The sequence below is a fragment of the Pelecanus crispus genome, chromosome 11 (assembly GCF_030463565.1).
Source record: "Pelecanus crispus isolate bPelCri1 chromosome 11, bPelCri1.pri, whole genome shotgun sequence".
NCBI lineage: Eukaryota > Metazoa > Chordata > Aves > Pelecaniformes > Pelecanidae > Pelecanus > Pelecanus crispus.
The window spans coordinates 31,255,621-31,280,791 of NC_134653.1; the positions used below are offsets into that span (position 1 = coordinate 31,255,621).

Genomic DNA, 25,171 nt, shown 5'->3' on the forward strand with positions numbered 1-25,171 from the left:
GTGCTTTTGGCTGCAGGCAGATGGTACAGCTGTTTTATCTTGGGAGGAGACGGTGAAGGACTGAATGTCACGGATTGTAGGTTGCATCTATTTTGTAGACTGCATTTTTTTTTTTTTTCCCTGTGTGCCTCCCTTCTCTTCTTTCACCCCGCCCTCTTCTCCAGCAATGTGGTTTGCAATGACACAGGGTCTTTGTCAGAGGAGCTGAGTGGTGTGAGCTGAGAGGGGATGGTTCAGCAGGAGCTTTATCTGTGTGCTATGTTAGGTCACAAGCATTTAGGCCGCAAAACCCTTTAGTGAGGCTTTGGCTGCTAACGGGGGTGTTGCTAAGAAGAACCCATGAGCCAGGCTTGCAGTTCTGACAACATCATTGTTCGCCTTGTGATGTGAAGTCTTTATGGTGTTCATGAAAACTTCCCGCAGCCTTATCTAAGGAAAGATATTTTTTGCTGAACGTGCATTTTCTTTTCTGTGTGATGTGGCGCTGGGGATTGGGACGGGAGCATTAGCTGCTCCCTTGAAATGGATGTTGGCAAATATCACATGAACAGGAAGAGAGAGACTTTTAAGGTGGATGACTTATCTCTATGTGTATAAGCGTGGAATGATTCTCCCTTGTGATGAGAGTCCACTCTGGCATTCAGTGCAGCTTGTATTCAAGAAAATACTTTGATTCCATTACATAGTTCTAGAAGCAGCATTGAGTCTAATAACTATGTTAGAAAAATGCATGCTCCCACAGCATTATTCGTGTATATAGTAATAAAGGAGGATATCCTTTAAAAAACAAACCAAAATCCAAACCAAACCTTATTTTTAAGATCTTGCAAGCTAGACCAGAAGTATGTTCCAGCATGAAACTTGGCGCACAGCTTCACTTGACAAACACTTTAGCTCTGGAGAATTTTTTGTTAGTTCTAGGAATGTCTATGAAACTATAATTGTTTGGGGGAGATCAGGATGGAATTAGTGTTACTGTGTCTTGGCCTTTATGACACTTTTATAATGAGGGTTTCAGCAATCCAGTGCCACTGATTCACATAATTTTTCCTGTTTCAGAACAGAGATTTTTTTTTTTTTTTCTGCTGTGCATGTTTGCCGTGTGAAACTTTAAAATAAATAAATAAATAAGACTTTTTGCTATGGTACTTATTTTGATCTATAGTCTTAAGTCACAGAATACTAAAGCATTTTATTTTCTTCCACTGAAAGATGTGATGGCCACAAGTGACTTATTTTTCAGATCTTGTTTGTAAAATGGTTTATAGTTTTTAGTATTGTGGGGGAGGGTTAAAAAAAAAGTTAAATTTCAAGTGGTGTAAACATAGATTATTTAGCTCATAACTTTTCTCTGCCTTTTTTAAATTTTTTTTTTTAAATAAAGGGCTACCTCGGTGAACTGGAATGGCTTTGAGGAGCCATTTTGTGGAAACAGGTGTATGAATCTTACTGAAGTGTGGCCATGCCATTGACTAATACACTGAATAGCTCATTTGCACTGTTTCTACTCCTACTTGCAATGTAATAAATATTTTTGAAAATGGTCCAAATAGAAATCTCTTGGGATATGTTATTGGACAAGGGTAGGAGATGCTGCAGCTGCTGCTTTGATTAGTAAACTTCTTTAATATACTACTTGTGCTTCATCAATGGTGGTCAGAACCCTGTCTGAATTTCTGATATGACATGTTTAATTAAAAAATGTAGTATACTTAAATGGATATTTGGGGGGGGAAGTATCATTCTGGTCTGTTTTGTTAAAATATCCCTTTAAAGATCTTATTGGTGAATAATGTCAATGTATTTGGATGTGTTTCCTTTGTCCTTCTGTTCAGAGGTTTTGTCTATTTATAAAAAGAAAATCAGAGAAAAAAAATGTTACTGTACTGGTATTTATGCCAAGAAAGGCTTATGAAAATTTATTATTTTGTTATTTTGACTCCCATACAACTTATTCTTTATATATTTTTATATGTGTGTGTGTAATTTTTTTTTTTTCCCCCCCTCCTTAATGGTAAGTTATGAAAATGTTAACATTCCCTTTCATGTGAAGGTAGCTTGTTCTAGGAGTATCTTTAGAGTGTAGAGGTTTTTGTTTTGTTCTTATTTTTTATGTGATGTAAATGATGTATGCCAACTTCGTAGACTGTCAGCATATTTGCAAATAATATGTATTACCAAAAAGAAAGGGGGCACTTTTTTTTTTATTTGATAGAATTTTGTAATGATGTGCATATAAAAGCTGCTCCTGGTGTGGGTTTCCCAAGAAAATCTTCTAGTCAAGAGAGACCTAGATTAGTTAGCAATTATGCAAGCCTTTGCACCCTTATTTTAAAGCCTTTCATACGGACAAATGACTTTGAAAGTGCAAAGTCTTCTGCTTCTTGGAGACAACCTTACATGACCGAGAACTGAAGATGTTGCCATGACATTTTGTCCGGTCTCTGCCCTGGATGTCAATGCCTGCACAGGAGGGACAGCTTAATGGAAGATGAGCTGTTCTTTAATGTGCCACAATGGAAACTGCAGCACTTCCAGAATCCTCCCACTCAAACATCTTTCACAGAGACAATAACCCCTGGGAGCGGGGCAAGAGGTATGTCTGAAGGTAGAGGTCCTTTAAACCATGTAGTTTTAATCTGCTGGTACACCAGAGTCAACATGCTGAGACTTACGAGAGTGCCAGCAATATAAATCGATGTGTTAACCCTTGGTAACTTAATAAGAAGGACACTACTGAACAGCGGTTGCTCACATAGACTACGACATAGCCATCGGATGGCAAAAAAACATTCACTTGTATCTGGGCAGTTTAGTTTGGTTGACATACGCTACCATTGTAATCCTTCCATTTGAGGGGGCCTTCTTTCTGATCTTCACATTTGTGGCTGGTATTTTCATTAGTTTAGATTTGCAGTATCAGCAATTTTTCAGCTAACCAGTGATAGGCTCAGTTATTTTTTTCTGCAAGGAAATAAGTGGGAAGAAAGACAAATCTTCAGTATATAGTCCCAGTATAAAGTAGAACAGCCTTATGTGTCAGTCCACTTAACTTGTAAGCACTCTATGTTCAGCCTAACAGAGATAATAGTGATTTGGATATCTGTTCTTGCTGCTCTGCTGCATAGCCTGGAAAAGTTCTAAATACCTGATTTTTTTTTTTTCTTTAATATATTTTTAACATAAAGCTGGAAGTGTAGGTCCTACCTCAGTAGCTGCCTGGATCATGTATATATCTGTCCTCATCTGATGTTTTGACTCTTGTCAAGCTCTGTTATTGTAGGACAGAGTATGAGATGCCTCTGGGCAGCTGTTGGTCTGCACTGCAGATAGGTTTAAAAAAAAAAAAAGTTGTGTCCTTTCCTCTTCCCCCCAGTATGGTCTGGTCTAGCCCTGTGGAGAGAAGTTGAACAACTGAAGTCCAGTGCTATTTTAACAGCATGTGCCAATCCTGTGACTAACTTGTGTTTTCTGTCGAACTGATTTAGACTTGAAGGTATCTGCTACACTTGAAGCTTTCACCCATTTCCTCACAGACTAGAAGAAACATTTTGTCACTTTTCCCTGATTGCTGAAGGAGAGAGTAGTTCTCTGTAATTATCTAGGTCAATGCTTCTGAATCCTTCTGGTTGTGACCTTACTTCCATCTACAAGCTTCACCTCTGTCAAGATAAAAATCCCTAATGCCACCATAAACAATTGACTTTTTACTAAGTGGATGACCCCTCTTGGGGTTACGACCTCTAGCTTGGGAACTGCTGATCCAGGCATGTATGTCAGGCTTGTAACTTTCCTAGTCCTGCCTTTTGCACCCCCTTCCACTTCAAATACTCCAGTATTCCTCTTTGGGAGTAACACCAGATGAAGCTAGTTCTTGAAGTTAATTTTTCGTAGGAAGAAAACCTTACAAACGTGAGCCTTGGCTGTTACTTTTGCACAGGAGCTGATGGCATGCTTTCAGGCATCACCGTAAGTCTCTCACTTGCCTTTTGAGAGGACTCTGAAATCTTGATCGCTTTCCTTTTAAGCTCACTTTCATTAGATAATTGTGTAAACCACTAAGATTATGTCATTTAATGTCTGGCAGAGTTGCTGTTGTTATGATCAGTTGTCATAAAATGACCTGTTTGAATTTATTAAACTTCTATAATATGGACTAGCATGCCTCCTGGCTTTTTATTTTTAAAGTCACGTTTTAGTTATTCTAGTACAGAAATACTGAAAAAACTTCTTCTAAAGGATGATGTTACAAATATGTTTCCCAAATATAGTTCTTATTACCAATTGGAGCTGATTAGTTCAGTGATCTGCACTCTCAGATGTTTAAATGACAAAGATTTTTCTTTACCTTTCGCAGGCATTTTCATCTACTACTTAAATAAGAGCCAAAGAAATATGTTAATAAACAAATGAACAAATAAAGAAACAAGACTTTCTTTTATAGCGTTTTTTTTGTGTGTATTTGCAGCTTGCCTGTACGCTGTAATTCATCTCGGATATCAAGGTTATTTGGTAAATCTGCACAGTCACAAAAAAATTGTTTGGTACGGTATTGCGTATGCAGTAAAAGAGACACGTTTCTCTGCTTATTTCTGAGCAAGTAATTAGGTTTCTAATGCTTTCACAAGGGAAAATAGTTCATGCTTTTAGCTGAGTTGTTAAAAAGCTCTGCTGCTATATACAGGATTATGAATCAGTAGAGGCTTTAAACAAGGTGATACGGTTAAAATTTCTTGGAGCAGAAAAAGTCAGAACAATCTTGAAACTTGTAGTTTTCAACTGCAACACTAAAAGCATAATGTAAAGTATGCAGCAGCTGCTGAGAACCTACAAAATTTCAGTATCTAAACCATCAGGATGAAAATGTTTGCACATATTTATGTATTTTACACACACACAGGCGTATCAAACCAAAAGCCTTATAGAGGGCTTAGAAAAATGTTTTTAAAAGAAATCAAGGTAGTGTTTGCACTAAGACAGCTTCCTACTGTGTGTCTTCAGAAATTGCTGTAAGCAGAAATGCTATTACCTAGCAGAGCAACAGAAAGTGGAAGACTAGGAGTGTATGTACAATGTTGTTTATGGGAGCAGTTTAAATTTTGATGTGTATTTCAATTTTCAGGGTACCTTTAAAACTGTCAATTCTGGTATTTCTCTTATAGAATAATCTATAAATCTTGTGATTCAGTCTTTTTTACATGATTTTATTTGTATTTCTAGAGACAAAAGAACTAAATAAAAAAGTGGTACTCCCTATATTTTAACTCTGTGGTACAAGAGGAATGACCTTAGACCTGTAACGTGGTGATGAAAGTAACATAGTTAAATTTTTTTTCATGCTGCTGTTAAAGATAACCTTATGATTTTGAGCTTGTTTCTGTTTTTCTGTATGGTTTGTTCCTCCTGTGAGATGGGAGTAATACTTGTTTAATACTCAGGGGGCTATTACGAATCTAATTGATATTGGGGACTGTACCACCATCTTCAAGAAGTTGTTATCTTTATGTGTGAAGTTCAGCCAATTTAATTATGTACAGAAAGAATTAAATGCTATTTTGGAGATTTAAAGGCTTTCACTTGCAATACATAACTTTAGGAAAAAATATACCTTGTGAACAGTTTCATAGTTCATCAATTCTCTGTGTAGTAGAATTAAAACTGATCAATGAAACCAGCATATTCAGCCCGAGACTGTCATTTAAGCTAGTATACTGGGAGAGCTATTGCAAAAAGTCCTTGTTCACATCTGTCACTGGCCATGCATTTTCTTCTTTCTTTTCCATTCTGCTTCTTTTCATTCGGCCTGCTATTCCACACCAGGGAACTGGTCTAAACCAAAAATCTAGCTTAAAAAACCCCCCAATAAAACAACAAACAAAAAAACCACCCCCAGGCATTACTGCCAGCACCAGGGAGAGGATGAGGGGGCAGGAATTTCAGTGGCGGCTCACTTTTAAATTTACTTAATGTGGTCATAAAACCTCAGGCTAAAACTCTTCATGTAGATTAGTGTGTCTTAATTGTAGTACGCCTTGTATTTACTATCAGTAGAGAAACATTTTACCCTAATAATAGCGAACGCCTGACTACTTTCTGGAGCAGTATTGGCAAAAATATTGTTTAATGGGAAGAAGTATCTGGTTAAGGTCACGTAGTAGGATGAAACAGGACAAAAATTGGATACAGCAGGAAAGATGACATCCTCCCCATAGCTGATGATCTAAAATTAGATACCTTTTGTGCCTCTCAGTGTTGAAGATGTCAGTGGCCAATTAGAGTGATTGAACTCTGGATCAAGCATTGTCTAATTAAAATATTTATTAAAATTGATTTAAAATATTAAAGAAATAATATTTAAGGACAAGATACTGTAAAATTAAAATAGTGACAGGCTTTTTACTAACATTTTTTATTTATATGTAACTTCAGGCTGTTAAGTGTGAGACTTTAAAAATCAAAACTTTTCAAATGTAGTCTTTGCTAACTAGAGGTAGACAAAGTTGGAAAATAGGCAATAATCACAGTCACAGTGTATGAACTGTAATTTCAAAGTGACTGAAGAGTACGTTTCTCATTTGCAAAAAGTCTCAGTGATGTTTACCCTACTTATAAAATCAGGTATAGAAAAAGATCTTAAAAAGCGATGTTTTTTTATTTCTTCCCCTGGTTATAGTGTCTTGGTTACATTAGAATTTATGCTAGAATTACTTGGTTACATTAGAATTACACTTTTTGCACTCACACTGTGTATTTTTTTTTGGTTATTAGAAGTTATTCTTTAAAATTTTATATTTCGATTATAAAGATTTTTTTGTTAACATTATTGGTTGTTCCTAAGGAAAATGTTAATATGTCTTATCTAAAAGCAGAAAATGGACTATTTTAACACTACCAATGTATGTAAGTTAGACTTTAAATTTTCTCTCAATTCTCTTTATGTTTGTGTTTATAAAATTACTATGTTATTTTTAACTGCTGCTGAGCATCTTAACTTTTTCATGTCCTTGTTTTCATCGTATATTAATCTGCATTATTTTTGTAGCTTGGCTAGTTATCTTTTGCTAATTCTGAATATAATCTGTATGTGCAGATTTTGTTTAGTATTCTTCCTTTAAGCATATGTATGTTTGTGTTTTTAGCTTGATGGTGTTACTGTTAAGCTGCTATTTCTGTTAGAGATTGTCTTTTGAGATTTAAGTAGATTCTTGGGTAACTTGTTTTATGGCAAAGCAATGTGGTTGTTACATCCTTTTCATCCTCCTAGATTTGGTTTAAGCCTTGTTAGCCAAAAATTATTGGTGCTGTGAAGTGGTTGATTATTTACTGGTTCAGGTGACTGCTTGTGATGTGGCTTTTGGCCATTTGCTTCTGAGATCTCCCCAAGCATTGTGTAGGCAAGGTGCCCAAATACCACTAACAAAAGGATGCTGGAAATCAATCTTAAATCAGAGCTCAAACTCAAGAGTAAATACTAAGGCATCAAGGAGGCAGGGGAAAGGGAATTTTACCTCTTGCTGAATGAGTAGTTGTTTGTTCAGTGAAGTACTGGAGAGGACAGCTTGAGTAACAGGCATGTGCATCTGCAGGGAAATGAATCTGTGCTTATTTTAACAAAGAGGATGGTCAGATCTGCTGCATAAGAAGTGAATAAACTAATTTGGGGGAAAAGGATTAAATTTTGCTGGGGGATTTAAAAAGGGAGATTTGGCAGAGTACACAAGCTTTTGTAGCCTGAAGAAACCCTCTTCAGTGGGTGCAGCCTTGGGCAAAAGGTGTTCAGAATGGCAGCCTCTGACAGCACGTGCCAGGGAGGTCTGCAGTAAATCAGCTGGGTAAATGATGGAGAAGACCTTTCTGATTCAATGTCAGTACAAGTCATTTTAGCATAGATTTTCTATTTTCTTTCTCCACCTGTATCTTTTATAAACACTGGTAGTTTTATCATCTATTCCGGAATTTGTGAATAAATGTGGTGCATTTTTTTCTCACATTTTATTTTAACTTGCTTTGACTTTACATAGTTTCAAGATAACAAGCTTTGCCTGAAGATATGAGAAAACTGTAGTCACTATGCTGAGGAAACCTTGGCAAGGGCTGTGATTCCTTTGTGAAGCCTTTAGACTATCCAAAGGGGAACAGTATATATAGCACAGACCAAGTGAAGCTCTGTTATTAGCGCTGGGTTAGAAAGAGGTGTGTTTTGCTAACCAGCAAGAACCAGAACGGTTCCCTGGTGTGCGGCAATATCTTAGGAGCATGTCTGAAACCTGAAAGCTCCCAAGTTGGTTGTCACAGCTAGTCACTGTGAAAACTTGGTCTTGAAGCTCCTTTTTGGAGGTAGCTCTCAGTACTTAGCTCTAGTCAGTAAAATGTCTTTTGAGGAAAACAGACTGTAACAATTTTCTGAAGACTCCTGTATGGTAGATGACCGTACACCTTTCTCCTAATATCCTGCTGTTTTCTGGAAGTGCAAATGCCTACTTAGACCTTCAGATGATGTTGAATGGTTAATTTTTTTCACTGGTTCTGTAAGCTGTAAGAAAACTACATTATGTAAATGGCTTTATTTTCAAAAATCTGTAAGTTCCATTTTGGAACTGTCTTCTAAATCTGTTGAATCTAGTATACTTCATATATTGTTAATGCAAATTAATGCATATTTCCTTTACGAAAGACCAAAGCAAAACACTCTTAACAGTTCCAGACAGACCATACTATGCTTATAAAGCAAATTACAAACTGTGAGATCAGTGAGAAAATAAAACTTCAGTAGGGAAAGGCTTTTCATCAGCATTTCTGCAAATATTTGACACTCGCTTCTTGTCTTGATTTCTACAAGACAGACTCAGAGATGTAGAGCAGTATCAAAGGCAAAAAAAATCCATTTTCCTGCTAAACTGTGGGACCTGAGGAACAAGAGTGTGTAACACAGTGCGACTAGTTTTCATAAGTCTACCTTCAGTTGGACCCTAATGAGTGACAAAATTTGTAAGGTTAAATTATATTCAAAACGTGGACCTTTCTGCAACAATTGGTTGCAGTTTTCTTGATGAGAACCCACCAAACATAACATTGGTAACTTGAAGGAAACTGAAAAAACGTTCATCAGTTGCAACTGGAACTCAGCCTTTGGTTGAGTTTGCAGTTTGGCTGAAATAAAGCAATTCTTAGGTGTTTGAATATTTGACTATTTAAACCTTCTGCTTGTTATTATGTACGGGGTACAGATTTGATTCAAAATCCACATGAGGCTGTACAAAGTTTGTGAATTAACATAGTGGTATACTTATAATTTAGGTGGGCGCAACTTTTTGAAACGTTGCCTGGCATGGATTGCAGGGCTCCACTATGCTTATGGGAAGGGGAGAAGGCTATAGGTAGCTCCCCCCCACCTCCCTGGAAGTATACCCTAAAAGGGAGAGCCAACTAAGCATAGCACACCTTGTCTTTTGTGGTGTCTTTGTTATTAGCATAGTCAAAGACCATAGACCTGTTTTCTTCAGCTTTTAACTTTCAAGATGAAAACATTCATTCTCTTTTTCCTCCATTTCTGCAGCTTGTTATCGCCTAGTTGAGGATCCATCACGTATTTAGCTTAGTTCAAGAAAGTCAAAAGCAAAACTGTTTTAGAAAGTGATTGCATCTATAACGGGAAACAATTAAACTTATTTTTGAGACAATAGAACACACAAATTAACATGAAGTAGTTATTTTAAATGTATAATATGTGGTTTAGGAATTAATATTCTTAATCTCTTTGAAGAAATTAATTAAAAGAGGTTCATTAGTTTTAAGAAGCTCAATAGTAACATCTATTCAAGTGTAATTATTATGTGAGTTACTTTAAAGGGAACTTTTCATGACTCTAATGATAAGTGTTCTACTGAAAAGCTGTTTCATTGACTTTAGTAAGGGTGTTTGTAGAAATGGCAGATGTGATTTGTCCTGAAGCGTTTTATCAAGCTGTTCAAAATTCTACAATTAGACATAAAACATCTATTTCATATTCTCTATGACTACTGCCTACAATTAAAAATGAAAAACAAAACCCAACAAACAGCCCTGTATGAAATTACCCATTGCATCTCTTAATCTCTCACATTACCCCCCCACCCTTTGTTTTTTTTTTAATTAAATGAGGGAAGGACAGCTTTACAGCATAAAGATGGGCCAAAGAGAGTGTTTGGGGGTGGATGAGATGACACAGTGTAGCATGCAGGCAGAAGCCCTTTGGACACTGGATCCAAAGTATCAGAAAATGTTTGGCTCATTGCTTTCCTTCAGGGTGCCGTAGCTTAAGTGACTTTGCTGATCTCAACTGTTGTTGTATGCTGTAGGGAGAAAAGTTGTCTGTAAATTACTTAGAATTCTGAGTTCTTTCAAGTACCAGGCTGGGTACTAATCCGTAAATATGTTTGTTTCTGTCATGGTTTACTTGTTTTTTTCTGTTGTTCCAGCTTTGTCTCCAATTTTACTTAGTAAAAGTAAAAAAGTGCCAAAAAGGCCTCTTTCTTCTGTCTGAAATGATGATGATGAGACTTTTAGGTTTTTAAACTATGGCAGCAACTGGAAATATTTTGAGAAAGGTGTAGCTATGTGCAATATGATAAAATTGAGGAGGAGAAAAAAAACAGGGGAGTGAGAGCATATAACAAAACTCTTGGTTCATTTTAGAGAACTGGTTTGTTTGTTTGAAAAAGCTCTAAAACTAGAACATATATATTCTTACTACAAAATATTGTTGACCTATTAGTTTCCATAAAAGGGCTTTAAACTCAGCCCCTGGGACCCCCCACCTCCTCAGTCCTTTTGAAGTTCTTAGCAAAATTGCTTCGATTACAAAAAAAAATGCTCCAAGGGAGGCGAGTCTTTATTTTCAAAGATATTATTTCATATGTTTTTTCATTTACAATCTGTATTATTGTTGTTTTAGCATCACAATTGAAAGTTTAAAAATCTGTCAGCAACCCCCAAGCCCAGTCTTCAGTGACAATGCTGGCTCAACAGTAACAGACTCCGTACCACTTGCATGCTCTTTGGCCTCCAATGTAACTTTATTCATGCCCAGAAATTTAAAAAAAAAAAAATTTAAAAAAAAAAAATCCCACAATCTGTTGTAGAGGACAGCTGATCTAGAAATCATACTACAAGCATATGTTACCTCCCCCCCAAGAAAAAGAAAGCCTCTATAAATACCAGCTTTTTCCTTCCTTTTAGATATTGACATTTGAGACCAAGAATCCGACGGAGCTGGCTGAGCGCTTGCGATCTGTGTGTGGAAACCAGAGCAATGCTTATGCTCGACTGCTGGAGTACCGACTAAATGCGTTGCGTGGACTCTGGAATGCCCAGCGCCAGCTAGCCTTGGAGGAGCAGCATGACCGGGAAAGCTCGGGGGATGAAGAAGCGCTGGCCTTGCTCAAGCGTCAGGGCTTGTTACAGCAGCCTGAACAGGCACCATTTACTTCACGAATGGGGCTTCTATTGGTCTTTCCCCTCATTCAGTCTCAAAGTAGAACAGACCCTTCTCTCTGTAACATAACTGCTGAGGTGCTATTGAATTGCCTTCGAGACTGCCAGCCTTTGAGTTTGACTAAGGAACCAGCTGACTGTCTTAATGGGATAGAGTCTTTGCTGTGCTCCTGGCTGGAAGACACTTCTGCTTCAGGCCAACAGATTCCATACAAGCAAAAAGAAAATGCTGCTGCTGCCCTAGTTGCCTTGGCTTGTGCAAGGTAAGGAAACTGTAGTAAGTGTTTATATTTAAAGGTAAAAATCAAAAATGATGTGACCACGCTGTTGATACTAATTTTTGGTTTACACTAGTCTTTTTCTTTCTAATATTTAAATATTGGTTTGGAAAGGGTGAAACTGATAAGCTAAGCATTTTTGTGTGTGTGTGTGTGTTTAGCATATGTAAAAACAGAAGGATCTAGGTTAGAAATGCCTCTTGTGCATATTGCTGCTTCTACTGCAGTGATCTGTTCTAGGAATGGTTCCAAATGTTTTTATCACGGAGGAAAGTTGTCTCACTTTTCCCTTTGTACTGCCCCTTTAATCCTGTAGCTTAGGCACCTTCATTTGGCTGTCGGAGGCATTACTGCCAAGTTGCAGGGCAATTTGTTTCAGATTTCAGTGTTGCCTGTGAAACATCTGGAGGCATTTTTTCATTTTGTTGCCAGTGAAGAGTTCAACCAGTGTAGGTTGAACTATCCTGTGCCCTGCATGGGTTTAGCAAAGCATCAGGTGATTGAGGACGGAGTGACCATAATGGCTTTTAATAAAAACTTACTCTTTTTAGGGGATGGGGCTTGTGGCAAGAGGGGGGAGTTTACAAAACTTAGCTTCTGCAAAGTCAGATGAATGTGGGTCTAAAGTCACTAGTAGCCTTTTGTAAATCTTGGCTTCAGTGTTTCTCAGATTGCAGCCTTGTCTGTCAAGTTTAACTCTGATTTAAGATGTTGAAGTTCTCAGGAGATGTCATGATGTGTTTTAGAAAAAGGTTTATTCAAATGAAAACCACTTAATTTCTAGTGTACTTGTTCTAATGAAGTCAATGAGAAATCTACTGTATGTGGCAAACTCTTCTGCGCTGACAACCACCTTATCTAAAAGGCAATGTACTTGAACATAGCTCAGATAAATTGGATTTGATAAACACGATCTCATTTATTTTTTTTCCAGATGTCAATTTTCAGGAAGTATGGGAATTTTTTTTTTTTGCAGCTGAATTTGTAAAAGAGCTACATTTCAAATACAGCTTTTGAAATGAAGGTTGATCTTATATTTTCTTTTCAAATCTCTCTTGTATTGCTTACAGAGTTGTAATATCCTGACATGCCTTGTTCACCTATGAAAGCTTTGCATTTTTCCTTTAAATATGTAAGTCGTGTTGGGTACCGTTATGGAAAAAAAAGCCTTCAAAATGAGACTATTACTGAGATTCCTAGTTGCAATCTTGGGTACTTCATATTACTAAGAATAAAACAACAGGGTAAATTAATTATTTAAAGCAGTATTTAGGTGCTTTGAAGTATTCGGTGTCAATTTGCTCCAAGCTGAGGTTGTGGAAGCATACAGCTGAAAATGACGGTGGGGAAAATGGGGTTTGGGGTGTGGAGGAGGAAAGTTAAGGAGCTAAGACTGACCATGTGTGACAGAAAGCAAAAGGCTATATTCAGCAGAGTGCATGGAAAGGATCTCGTCAATTGATCAGTCATGCTTCTGAAGAAATCAATTCATAACTGACTGCCATCACGCCTAAGGCGCAGTCAAGATTCTCATACTTAGCTAGGCTATTATGCCTGGGAATAAAGCCACCATGTCTTTCAGAAAATGACTTCTTCGTAATATCCTGACCTTTAAAACAGGAAGTGTAAAATATATTTTACAAGAGCTCTGTATGTCTTTATTTCTACAAAAAACCAGGCGTTTTCCACTATATTAACGTACAGATTTCATAGGTTCTCCAAAAAAAAAGTATTCAACTTATGAATGAACAAGAATTATGATTAGAGTAACAAATTCCATATGTTTGTAAATACCACAATCAAATTTTAAAGCAACACTCTTTTAGGCAAGATTAGAAACAACTTCTATTTCAGTTTAATTTTGTTTTCAGAAGTATCTAGTCCTTATATACATGAGAAGGGAAAAAGCTTCCAAATTTGTGTTTGGAAGTAAAAGTAATTGGAATCCTGATAATAAATTAATTAGTCTGGTCTTTTCTATTTTAGTCAAGAAAGCCATTTCTAGCTATGTCTGCAGCAGCTCTTACTAATACTTTGGCTCAGCCCCAGGAAGACCCGCAGATTGTATTTGAAGATCTAAACATGATTAACCAGCTACAAGAAATATTGAAAGTAGCTGTCGGTAATAGATGCAAGATTGAGGTATTTTATCATGTGCCTAGATTGCCTTTACTATACATGTTGTTTATGACACAGCCCATGGTTGCTGATGTCCCCACGAGCATGGTGCTTCATCCTCTTCCAAAAAGATAGTGTGATTTAGACTGGCAGTTCGCCAGCATTCTTCCTTTATGTTACCCTCTCTTCCTCTTTTCATTTCATTCATGAAGAAAAGAAATGCAAATTAGAAAAGAAGTTTGATGATATGTCTTGGATATTCTCTCTTTATGGTACTGGATATTATATTCTACATAGATGCTGTTGTCTGTGTGCATTCCATCTTGTTTCAGTAGACATCTTTAATTCATGTCTTTCTTGTCCTTTTAGAGGGTCGCTGAAAACCTTTGTTCATACAGTGCATCTATTACAGAAACAGACTGATCTAGGATCCTTGCCCGTGGCTGATGTATTATACAGGTTTGTAGTGACTTTTCTAGTTGTGGCACTTTTACATCAGCTCTGAAAATGTGGAAGTGCATTTACAGATAAATGTTTTTAAATTGATTAAAAGGCTCTAGAGTTATTGAAAGGTCTAGGAAAGATAGAAATTTAGTCAATTACAGAAGGAAGACATTAGAAAGTAAAATCTAAAAGGATCCGCTAATTGTTTGTTGGGTGTTAAGTGTTTGGTTTTTTTTTCCTCCCAATTAAATATTGATGATTCCTTTAAGTGGTTTACGAACACTGACAGCGTAATTACTTAAAATATATCTTCATCTTAACTTTTGGATTAGCCAGTTTTTGCTATCACTCTTCTCTATGCATCTTACTTTATTTTCTGCTTAAAGGTTGTTGCTTTTGGAGGGAGGACCTGGATCACCCTCTTGTTTGCTCGGAGGAAAGCATATAGTGTCTTGGGGCTTTGAAGACATGTTACCTGCACCTGATGCCAACAGTAGTTCCAGCAGTGAAAATAAAGGTAAATTATTTCATGACTGTCAATATTAGCAGGGTAGGACAAGATGCTTTTGGTGGTGATAATTGTTTAAAAATTACTGTAAAACTTTAGAGTTGGAAAAGATTTCTCCTTTTCTGTTGGAAGTAATGTAAAAGCAAGTACAGTACATATCAAATAACTGAAAGCTGAAGGGTTCAGAAGGACCATCTGGAGAGAGACCTGGGCATCCCAGGAGTGTCTCGAAGCCTGATATATAATGAGAGGGGGAGGGCAGCAACTGTCTGGGCACTTCGTTGTCTTAGTCCATACATTCAAAACTGAAGTTTTGGAAACATGGAGTACTAAATTGTTCACATTGTTTGGCTTGTCATACCTATTCTCATTAAGTTAATCTAACTAGGTATGTAAATGATTTGTCTGCTTTTTTTAAAGTTGATTTGGGGACCCAATAGAAAAAAAATCCTGTTTTATATTAAAATTAAGAGGCTAAGTCTTAACTCTGGTGTGTTAATAATAGTATGGTATATAATTTTTTTAAATACAAGATAACGGGGTTCAAAAGAGTGTTGCTTTTTGGTTGCTGAAAACCAGATGCTGTTTTAAATTGTCTGGTAATCAGGTTGTAGGAAACCATCAAAAGCAGTAGATACAGTGACCCTCCCTGACTTCAGTGGGAATTTTGCAGAGGGGTCAAACTGAGTTTGGATATTATCCACTCGTTAGTTTTTCAGTAAGCATAATTTTTTTGTCCTGCACAGTAGCACTGTATTCAGTAGCTATCATTGGCAGAGCATGATTTTCTTAGAAGTACAAGTTCATTGCTTTTTTCCCTTTTCCTGTTCTACTCTTGTTTCTGTCCAGTCTGTTTTGTATGGTTTTTTTAATGCTGTCTCTTGTATTTCTTTCCCTGAATTAATTCTCAGTTTTTACTGCTTTGTTTGCTTACTATTTTTGTTCTAAATGGGAGAGTTCACATTGCTTTCGAAATATTAGTTCAAGCTTTGATGACATCTCATTAAGTTTAATGCAAGCCATAGGAATTTACAAATCTGAGTTGTCATTTTAGGCTATCTGAAAATTTAATGGAGACATGTATTTTGAAGAGGCTTTCTTGCTATGAGAGTGCCTAGAGGTTTTTTGGTGTTATGTTGTTTGGTTGGGTTTTTTGATTGGTGTGTGTCATGTGTGTCTTCCCCCGTACCCCCCCCACCCCCACCCCGCCCCAGCTGACTGTTCAGATTCTGTGAACTTAAATAGGTTGACTGGACTAGTTTCTTGATAACCCTGTTACAAGGTTTTGCCTTGTGTGTCCCATGTTGATTGTTAATAACTACTACTTTGTGAATAAAAAAAGCTATGTTTGAAATTTTGTCTTAATTTAACGGTGTTTAGAGATGGAAGGGTCTGCTTGCTAGCTTTAAGAGAAGCACAGAGTTGTACCAGAAATCAGATCAAGGCTCAATATTAGATTATTCCTTCCCCACAAACAGTATGTTATACCAGCGGTCCTGAGCAGAAAGGCTCACATAGTCATAAGCCTTGCTTGTATTTTATCTTGCTGCCAGTTCTGAGTTCTGAACAGCATTACCTGTTGGAAAAGCAGAAGAGAATGGTCTTTTGCTCCTTTGTGTCATTCTGAAGGCATTTAACAGCAAATACTCAAGTTGTTTTATATTTAAGTAAAGGAATTTTCCACTTGAAATGAGTTCAGTTGAATAGTCCCGTGTTCCTAAGCACGGTTGGGTGTGCTAGTCTAGTTCCTACTGTATTTATAGTTTTGAATAGTGTGCAGAAAAAGCCAGTTCAAACTTACTGTTTTTTTTTTTTACAGAAGCTTGGGCTATAACACCCAAAGACAGGTCTTTAAAACTGAAATGAGAACACAACACAGGAAAAAGAAATTATTCAGAAATGGATGGTGTATATTTGAATCATGAGAAAACAGTGCTAGTGTAATTTATTGTCTCAAAAGAGAAGCTGAGTGACTAGCACCTAACTCTTGTTAAGTTTATTTGGCAACAGCAGGAGAATTAAATAGCCCTAGTATTCGTTTGAGTTAGGCAATCTGGGCACCTCCATAAGGCTTGAAAGAAACTACTGTGAAAAGAATGGACTTTGACTATGTTACAGTAGCTCTTAGAACACCGAATAGTAAATTCAGTATTAAAAAAAAAAATGGTTCTGGCCCGTCGGTAATGACCTGTCATGAGCATCTGTTGGTTTTCAGTTGCTGTGGTAGCTACCACAGAAGTGTAATGACCATGGAGAATTTCCAGTGTTGTATGTTACAGAGGAGGTCTCTGCTCTATTCTTTCTTCCTGATTCAGATGCAGACTTAGGGCGCTGTCTTGCAGCAGATGGGCTCTATCTTTATACAACTAATTCAGTGGGCAGAGGAATAAGCAAATTAGGATCTGGATTACATGGTACTTTGCGGTAAGTGACAGTTGAATATTGGCTATTCTGCAGATCTGTTTAAAAAAAAAATTATTGTTTTGGTAAGCCACTCTCAGATGTTAAGTGTAACAAGACTAGAGCATATTACGCATTTTCATTAAATGCTGTTTTAATGTTTTGGTTTTCTCATCTGAAATTCTTCTTGAGTGTGTTTTGTCCAGAACTGTAGAATAATTTAGGTTGAAAGGGACCTCTGGAGGCCATGTAGTCCAGCCTCCTGCAAAGAGGTATACTAGCAGAATAGCTAGTATTTTAGATTTCGCCCCCCTCCCCCTTAATGTATAGTAAGTTGGTTTATTCTTTGCGGAGGCATATACTATAGACTAGTTTTGTGACCTTTTTATTTATAGTTGTAGAATTGCTGAATTTGTAAGGGTTTTTTTTCTAATTATGCCATTCATTATATAAATGATTAATGCAGATGTGACTCGCTGTACCTTCTTGCTTCTGTATTGCTTGGAAGCCATGAGGCTTCTTATGCTTTAAGTCTTACAACAGAAATTGCTGATTTGAAGTTAAGTTCAGTCAAAGTTCAAGAATGTGGTTGTGAGTTGTTCTTAGAAAAACAAAAAATAGCACAGAGGTTTAAAGAGTTTTAATATACTGCTTTTTTGCCAGAGGTTTTGTGTACTGCCGTAATGAGGAGCTGGAGACTGGGTGGGTTGCTTTTGGCAACAGCAAACTTCTTCATCGGCCCGTCTCTTTTGATAATAAGCCTCACTCCCTTTTCCAGGTTGTGGATCAGCATACCCTTCAGGTAAAAGGAACAGCTAGGATGTTCATTGCAGAGTTATAGTAGAGTAAGAAAACGTTCTTAATTAATCACAATCATTCCTAGCTTTAATTAGTTTTGTCCTTGAAGCTGCTTCTTTTTACTTTGTGAAACTGCATTTTTATAAACTCGCATTGCACAATAGAACTTTGAAGTTATGTTATAGATATTACTGTTTCCATGTGTTAGTGTGTGTGTATATATATGCGCATGTGTGTGTATACACATATGTGTACGCATATACAGACTTACACTGTACTATATTATGATGGTATTGTAAGAGCTAGCATATAGTATGGTCACATTATAAAACAATCAAACAATAGCAAAATGGACTTTGACTTAAACTGAAAACATAATCTTCCCGAACAGCTCAATATTCTTCTCCTGTAACAAAATTCAGGTATTGTTTCTGATCTAATTGTGTTTTGTAGATAAACAACTGTCATCCTTTGTAAAAGTGGATAGTTTGTTTACTTTGGGGTGTTTTCCTGCCATGGTTTTAAGGATGGATATGCACATTTATGTCCAGTGTGTTTCCTGAAACTGAGAATGTTTGGATTCCCCTTTTCTTCCAAAGTTTCAAGTAATGTTTCAGAGAAGTTGCAGAAGTAGATAACTCTTTAGCATGTATATTTTCCTTATAGTACTATGGGTATGCTCTCAATCATTAGAGAGGAGATGATCCTTTTACTTTTAGATATGTTAAATGTTTAGATATATAAGCTGTTTCGTATGCAGTAGATCCATTTGACAAACATTTATAGAATAACTTCATAACAAATAACTGTAATAGTACTGTTATGTCCAATAATAAGCCTCTTCTGGACTAACTGCACTTGATCTTTATTTATTTATAAGTACACTGTTAATACTTAAAAGAACACACTTCAAAATAAGAACTGTTAAGATGCTCTCTCTCTCGTAGGTATGTCAAATAATTCCAATGCCAGTAAATCACTTCCCAGTTGGCAGTACTATGACTACCGTGCATCTTTCTTCAGATGGCACATATTTCTACTGGATTTGGTCTCCTGCAAGCCTCAATGAAAAAACACCAAAAGGACACTCTGTCTTTATGGATATTTTTGAACTTATAGTAAGCAAATTATGTGTTTTCTGTGATTCTGGAGTTGATAGCATGACTACTGCTTAACTAAGTATCAGCATTTTCACATCAACATATTAGGTTTGAATATTGATACGTGTAATCTGAATAGCTGTTGGAATGGGTTTATGAAATAACTTTTAACTGAACAGAAGGTGTATTGTTCAATTCTATCATCAGAGGATATAAGACTATCGTATTCTAGCAGTATGAATTGTCTTGTAACATAAAACATATTTTATTTTAATTAGCAATTAAGTTTTTTGCTGGGACAGTAATTCAGTGTGTTAGGATTTAAAGCATTGTTTACTGTGGATCTGCTTTGTTGTGTTAAAAGCCAATCAGGCCCCACAAGTTACAAATACAATTGTTTTGTCTACACTGCATTTTATAACCTAATATGGTTTTTATGTTGTATGACAATTATTGGGTTTAGTGTAAAACCAAATGCATTTCAAAATATTAAGTCTGGAGAAATGTATCAGTAGTTTGAACTCCCTTTTCTCTCAATGGCTTACATATGTGTATGTTTTTGTGTGTATATATACACATATATGTGCATGCATTTGTATATGTGTGTATGCATATTTTAATTTGAAAACAAAGCATCTCAGTCTAAAAATTTATTCATTTATATAGCAGACCTTACAGCAATTCATAGACCTCTAGTATTGATAATTGAAATTGCATGAGGATTTAGCTTTGATGGAGTACTTTGGGTGCAATGTCTATATCTGCTCAGCACTTGCTGTACAACAGCTGTACTTAGTGGGATGATGGAGCTTGAATTGGTAGGCTATAGTAGTACAACTTATGAAAAATGCTGTAAATCAGATCTTACGTTCATTGAGATGCATTCTTTAATATAACATCCCCTGAAGATTATGGTCTAAGAAAATCATTGCTTACACTTTTTGGCTGGCAAATGATTTAAAGACCTCTTTTTACAAAACTTGCCAGTGAAACATCACTAAGAAAATACAAAAGGGTCAAATATTTTTGAGTAGAGTTCCATAAATAAACTTAAGATTATGACAAACAGTTCTGTCTTTCATGAAAGACCAAATAGAAGATATTCCATTGTACCACAAAGTCGCAAACAAAACAAATACTCGTTTGTCAAGCCTTTATAATGCTTTTTTTTTTCAAGAAATTCTGACAGCAGAGTTTAAGTTTGTATCCCTACCTGATATATTGTGTTGTTCAGTTTTACTGTTCAATTAAGGTAATCTGTCTCCTACTGATTTCAATATCTAAAAGTATTTTTTTCCCCCTCCATTTTAATAGGTAGAAAATGGTGTATGTATAGCAAATCCTCTACAGGAACGAATTATATTAATGAGAAAAGAGGGTGAATCTGCAAAGAGTATAAATGAGATGCTTCTGAGTAGGCTGTCTAGGTATAGAGCCTCCCCATCGGCAACATTGGCTGCTCTCACTGGCTCTACAATCTCCAATACATTGAAAGAGGACCAAGCAGGTCAGAAGAGGTTTTACTGACTCTCAGTAATTTTTCATTGTTTGTTTCTTAACACATATAGTATCAGTTCTAGTAATTACTGACCTCCTAGGACATCTGAAAAAAAAAAAAAAAAGTGCATTTTTTCTTTTCCAAAATAACTGTTTGAAAAATATATGCAATATTTGCTTAATGTTTGAATTACAAGTTCCTTTGCTAAATTAGGCATTGATTGTGAGAAAAGTTTAAGAATGAAAACCAGGAAGAATACATATAGCAATGTATTCAATTATAGGACTAGTTTATGCCACATTTGATCAAACTGATAATTGTATTTCTCTGCTGGCAGTTTAACTGGGCTTCTAATTGTTGTACAAAACAAGACTGCAGTTTAGAAAATGAAACTGTTGTTTTACAAGCAAGTCAAATATTATAAATTGGAGGTAATTTTGCTTTTTTGAGGTAATTTGCAAAATGTTTGGATATTCTTTTATGGGCTTGCTGAAACTACCCAACTTAATTAGGGAATCCTGAATGAACAGCATTGATGGCTTTCAGGATGATCCAGAGCTTTGTAAGATTGGTTTTAAGATAAGATTTTATTCAGTTTATCCTGAATTACTTCTCTTTCTCCTTCGTACGTAAATGAGGCTTTTTCTTAAATTTTAAACAATTAAAGGTAGTTCCATAAAAATAAATTATACAGGAAATAGATATGCTTACAGGGAAATTGGCAAAGAGTTAGCTTGAAGAGCTATTTTAAAGGCTGTGTTTTGTCAGTTAACAACTAAAGTGCTACAGAAGAAGAAGAATAAGTGGTTATTCTTGGCTAATTCTTTAGTCAGTGCTCAGAAAAGTGTTGATCAGCAGTGGCAGGAGCTAAATCATTCTGACTGTATATGTTTCATATGGAGCAGGAGAACTTAAAATAGTAAATGCGTAGTGAATCTCAATGATTTTTCTATGTCAAAAGATTATTTGGCTCTAAGATACTGCTTTCAATATGTTTATCACCACACAATTCTTAAAACAGTTTTGTTTATATTTAAATTTTAGGCTCCAAATTTTCCTGGTTTGGAAATTAGAGATTGCCATCTCTTTTTTAATTGTTCTCTTTAGTTAAATAACCTGTGAAACTGTTTGTATCCTTCTGGGATTGATGCTGAATGTGTGGGATTATGAGGCCACCCCTGTATATATATTCTATATATGACTTATATATTAGAATCGTAGAATCATAGAATCGTTTAGGTTGGAAGAGACCTTTAAGATCATCCAGTCCAACCATTAACCTACACTACCAAGTCTACTCTAAGCCAGTCAAGGGTAGACTAGACTAAACCATGTCCCGAAGTGCCACGTCTACCCGTTTTTTGAACACTTCCAGGGATGGGGACTCCACCACCTCTCTGGGCAGCCTGTTCCAATGCTTGACTACCCTTTCCGTAAAGAAATTTTTCCTAATTTCCAACCTAAACCTCCCCTGGCGCAGCTTGAGCCCATTTCCTCTCGTCCTATCGCTAACTACTTGGGAGAAGAGACCAACACCCACCTCACTACACCCTCCTTTCAGGTAGTTGTAGAGAGCGATAAGGTCTCCCCTCAGCCTCCTCTTCTCCAGGCTAAACAACCCCAGTTCCCTCAGCCGCTCCTCATAAGGCCTTATATATTAAATATAAATATTCTTAATTATTCTTAAATATTCTTATATATTCTATGTATGACTTCTTAAAGCAACTTCTAAATGCTGCAAAATGTAGTTTAAATGAATTCCCATACTGATTTATATGAAGCCCTAAATAGAAATCTGCCTTGTTTGCTGCCTGTTACTGTGATTTTTTTTTTTTTAATGTTATGAAGAAATGCATATTTGTGTCATATTTTTCTGTTTAATACTTCAGCTGCAAACACTAGCTGTGGGCTGCCACTGAAAATGTTAAGGAAGACTCCGATATACACATGTGGAACGTACTTGGTGATGCTGGTCCCACCGCCAGGTGGATCAGGCAGTTCTGCGACACGCTCACTCTTTGGAGGAACAAGCGCTTTGTCATCTTTAAAAAGTAAGTCGGCTACATTTGTGGCAGATTTTAAATCCTTGGCTTTCTGAAATTCAATACAGCGCTCAGAAATTTATTGGAGACTTTTTTTTCTATGTAGTTCTTGCTTCAAGCTTGGTGTTCAATATTTCGGATGGGCAGTTCACAAGCCGAGCAGATCTCATTGATGCTGCAGGAAGTTCACTTGGACGTGGTGCTCTAGTTCCAGGACTTGGTAAGAAGTAGATCTTTCTTCTGGGAATAATCTATCTGGATTTTAATTTGCAGTAAGCAACTCTGCAGTTGGTGGGGTTTCATGTCTGTGGTGAAATTTTTTAAATTTAACATTTTTGAAAGTTTGGAATTCCCTGAAGGAATTTCCAGTATCTTGCTTTTGCAGTTTCAGCTGCACACAAGCTCAAGAAAAGTGTTTTCTGTAGCAGAAAAGAATCTTGAAAGTAGTCTAATATTTATACCCTGCTTATGCTATAAGGTGCTACAAAGTTTTGTATCTTATCTGTATACTTGAAAATACATAAATGCATCTTAGCTGGAAAGATGTGTATATATTTCTGATTTCCCTATTGTTTTATGACTGAAATCTCATGAGTGTTTTCTTTGTGACTCTTTTTTTTTAAAAACTGCTTAGTATAATAAAATAATCTTTCAAACAGTGCCCGTGCTACTTAAATACTGCATATCATTGCTGGCATTTTAATAAGCAGTGTTTTTATGTTACCTAAGAAAGAACTTATTTCTTAAAAATGTTTGAGATAAGTAGTTTTAAATAATATTCTAGATGCTGGGATGCATGGATACATATAATTGTATGTTAACCTGTTAGCTACTGTTGCTGGAGATTTACCTCAATCATGTGAAACATGTAGACAAATATGTTATTTTTGAAAATATGGTAAATGCCTCTGTCATAGAACAGTCGTGTCTATAATCCACTTGTCCCTTTCCTTTTACTGTTTTGGATCTACTTGTGTTTGTAGGCTTTAAGCCTTTTAGGAGATGAGTCTCTAAGCTTAAAATTTTTTTTAACAGTTGCACTGTGCAAACTGTCAGCTTTATTAAAGCTATTATGTATTAACCACAAGGCCTTTAAAACAAGTTCTAAGGTGCTTAATTGTCAATAGCTGTAGTAAAATAGATTTGAAACTTTTTTCCCTTATACTTTTTCTAGAAGTTACTAGTATCTGATGCCAGGCTCAACTATTTTTAGTTTATGCACTGTAGCAGTGTGTGATAAGTTTGTGCAGGAATAATATATGTTATTTACTTATCCTTATAAATAAGGAGCACTGTGGAGTATTTACCTGAAACAGATGCTGTTGTACATTTACTTGAAACATCAAAAGGGATGTATATTCACTTCATTCCTTTGTTAAGAAATCTCCTTTTAATGTTTTTCATCCCAATACATTGTTATTAAATTGCTGTCACATGACAGAACTTATAAAGCAAATAATTTGGATTTGTATCTGCTATAAAAATACTTTAGTCTGGCTTTCTAAAAAAACATTCCAAAATTTGCTGTGCAAAATATTTTCCTTTTCTTAGGTGCCTGTTATGATACTATGAATAACATGATATGGACATGCTCTAATGATTATATTGATCAGTGGTGCAATCCCGGGAATCAGGCATTCCATTGTGTCTGTCAGAGACTGGGCGTGAGTCATGTCATTACAGAGCCCAAAGGTGAGGTAAACATACAAGTCAGCATTTTATACAAAGTGGAAGTGAAATGTATTATTATCATAGAATAAATATACAGAAACTACCTTCTGAAAACTGAGCTAATTCTTGAAAAGTTGTTTATTAATATTGGTCATGGTTTATCTTTGCTTTAAGAAAGGAAGAAGCAAAAAGCTAGACATGTTTAGAAGTTTCCAGATTCTTGCTACCTTTAGCACATTAAAAAAGTGATGTGGGTAATTTTTTTGTTTATCATGTGGGCGGGTGTCCTGAAGTTAGAGATGATGCTGATATATTGCATTTTAGAAGCAAATGCTAATGCTATAGTCTGTGTTTGTAGACAGCATTTGAACTGCTTTTCTTCTTCTAGGGGATGCAACAACCACAAATGAGGTTATTAACCAGTTACTGCACCATGTTGGTGCCATGTGTATCCACCAACTCAACCTGCTTGCAGCCAGCAACAATCTTCCCATAACAAATTTTTTGGGCAAGCAACATCCAATTGAAGCACATCATCTCAGCAGTATTTGTGACATTATGGAAAAAGCTATGGTGAATGGAGATACTTGTATAATACGCTGCATCCTTGTTGTCTTTCAGGTACAAGGGCATCTTAAATGTACTTCATAATAAAGACTAAAAAAAAAAAAAAGTTGTTTTAGAATACAGTCAACCACTTGGTTTTATTAGGGTTTTTTTCCTCCATTGCATTCAGTGTAATGGAGATTGACTTAGCAGTGGCTTTGCTGTATCATATGCACCCATTTAAGAGTCCTAATTTAAATGTAAGTGTAATTGTCTCCTTTACAGATTAAAATAAA

General features: G+C 36.2%; 1 protein-coding gene across 2 annotated transcripts in view; it reads left to right on the forward strand.

Annotated features, from left to right (window-relative positions):
* HECTD4 (HECT domain E3 ubiquitin protein ligase 4) overlaps positions 1–25,171 on the forward strand; it is a 76,472-nt gene that overhangs the window by 826 nt on the left and 50,475 nt on the right. For both annotated transcript variants that reach the window (XM_075718423.1, XM_075718424.1), the window contains exons 2-12: positions 11,218–11,735; positions 14,238–14,327; positions 14,699–14,829; positions 17,136–17,244; positions 17,884–18,022; positions 18,966–19,136; positions 20,433–20,625; positions 22,506–22,667; positions 22,765–22,878; positions 24,210–24,350; positions 24,718–24,950. In XM_075718423.1, coding sequence (XP_075574538.1) covers positions 11,218–11,735; positions 14,238–14,327; positions 14,699–14,829; positions 17,136–17,244; positions 17,884–18,022; positions 18,966–19,136; positions 20,433–20,625; positions 22,506–22,667; positions 22,765–22,878; positions 24,210–24,350; positions 24,718–24,950 — 2,001 coding nt within the window. The remainder of the gene's footprint in view (positions 1–11,217; positions 11,736–14,237; positions 14,328–14,698; positions 14,830–17,135; positions 17,245–17,883; positions 18,023–18,965; positions 19,137–20,432; positions 20,626–22,505; positions 22,668–22,764; positions 22,879–24,209; positions 24,351–24,717; positions 24,951–25,171) is intronic.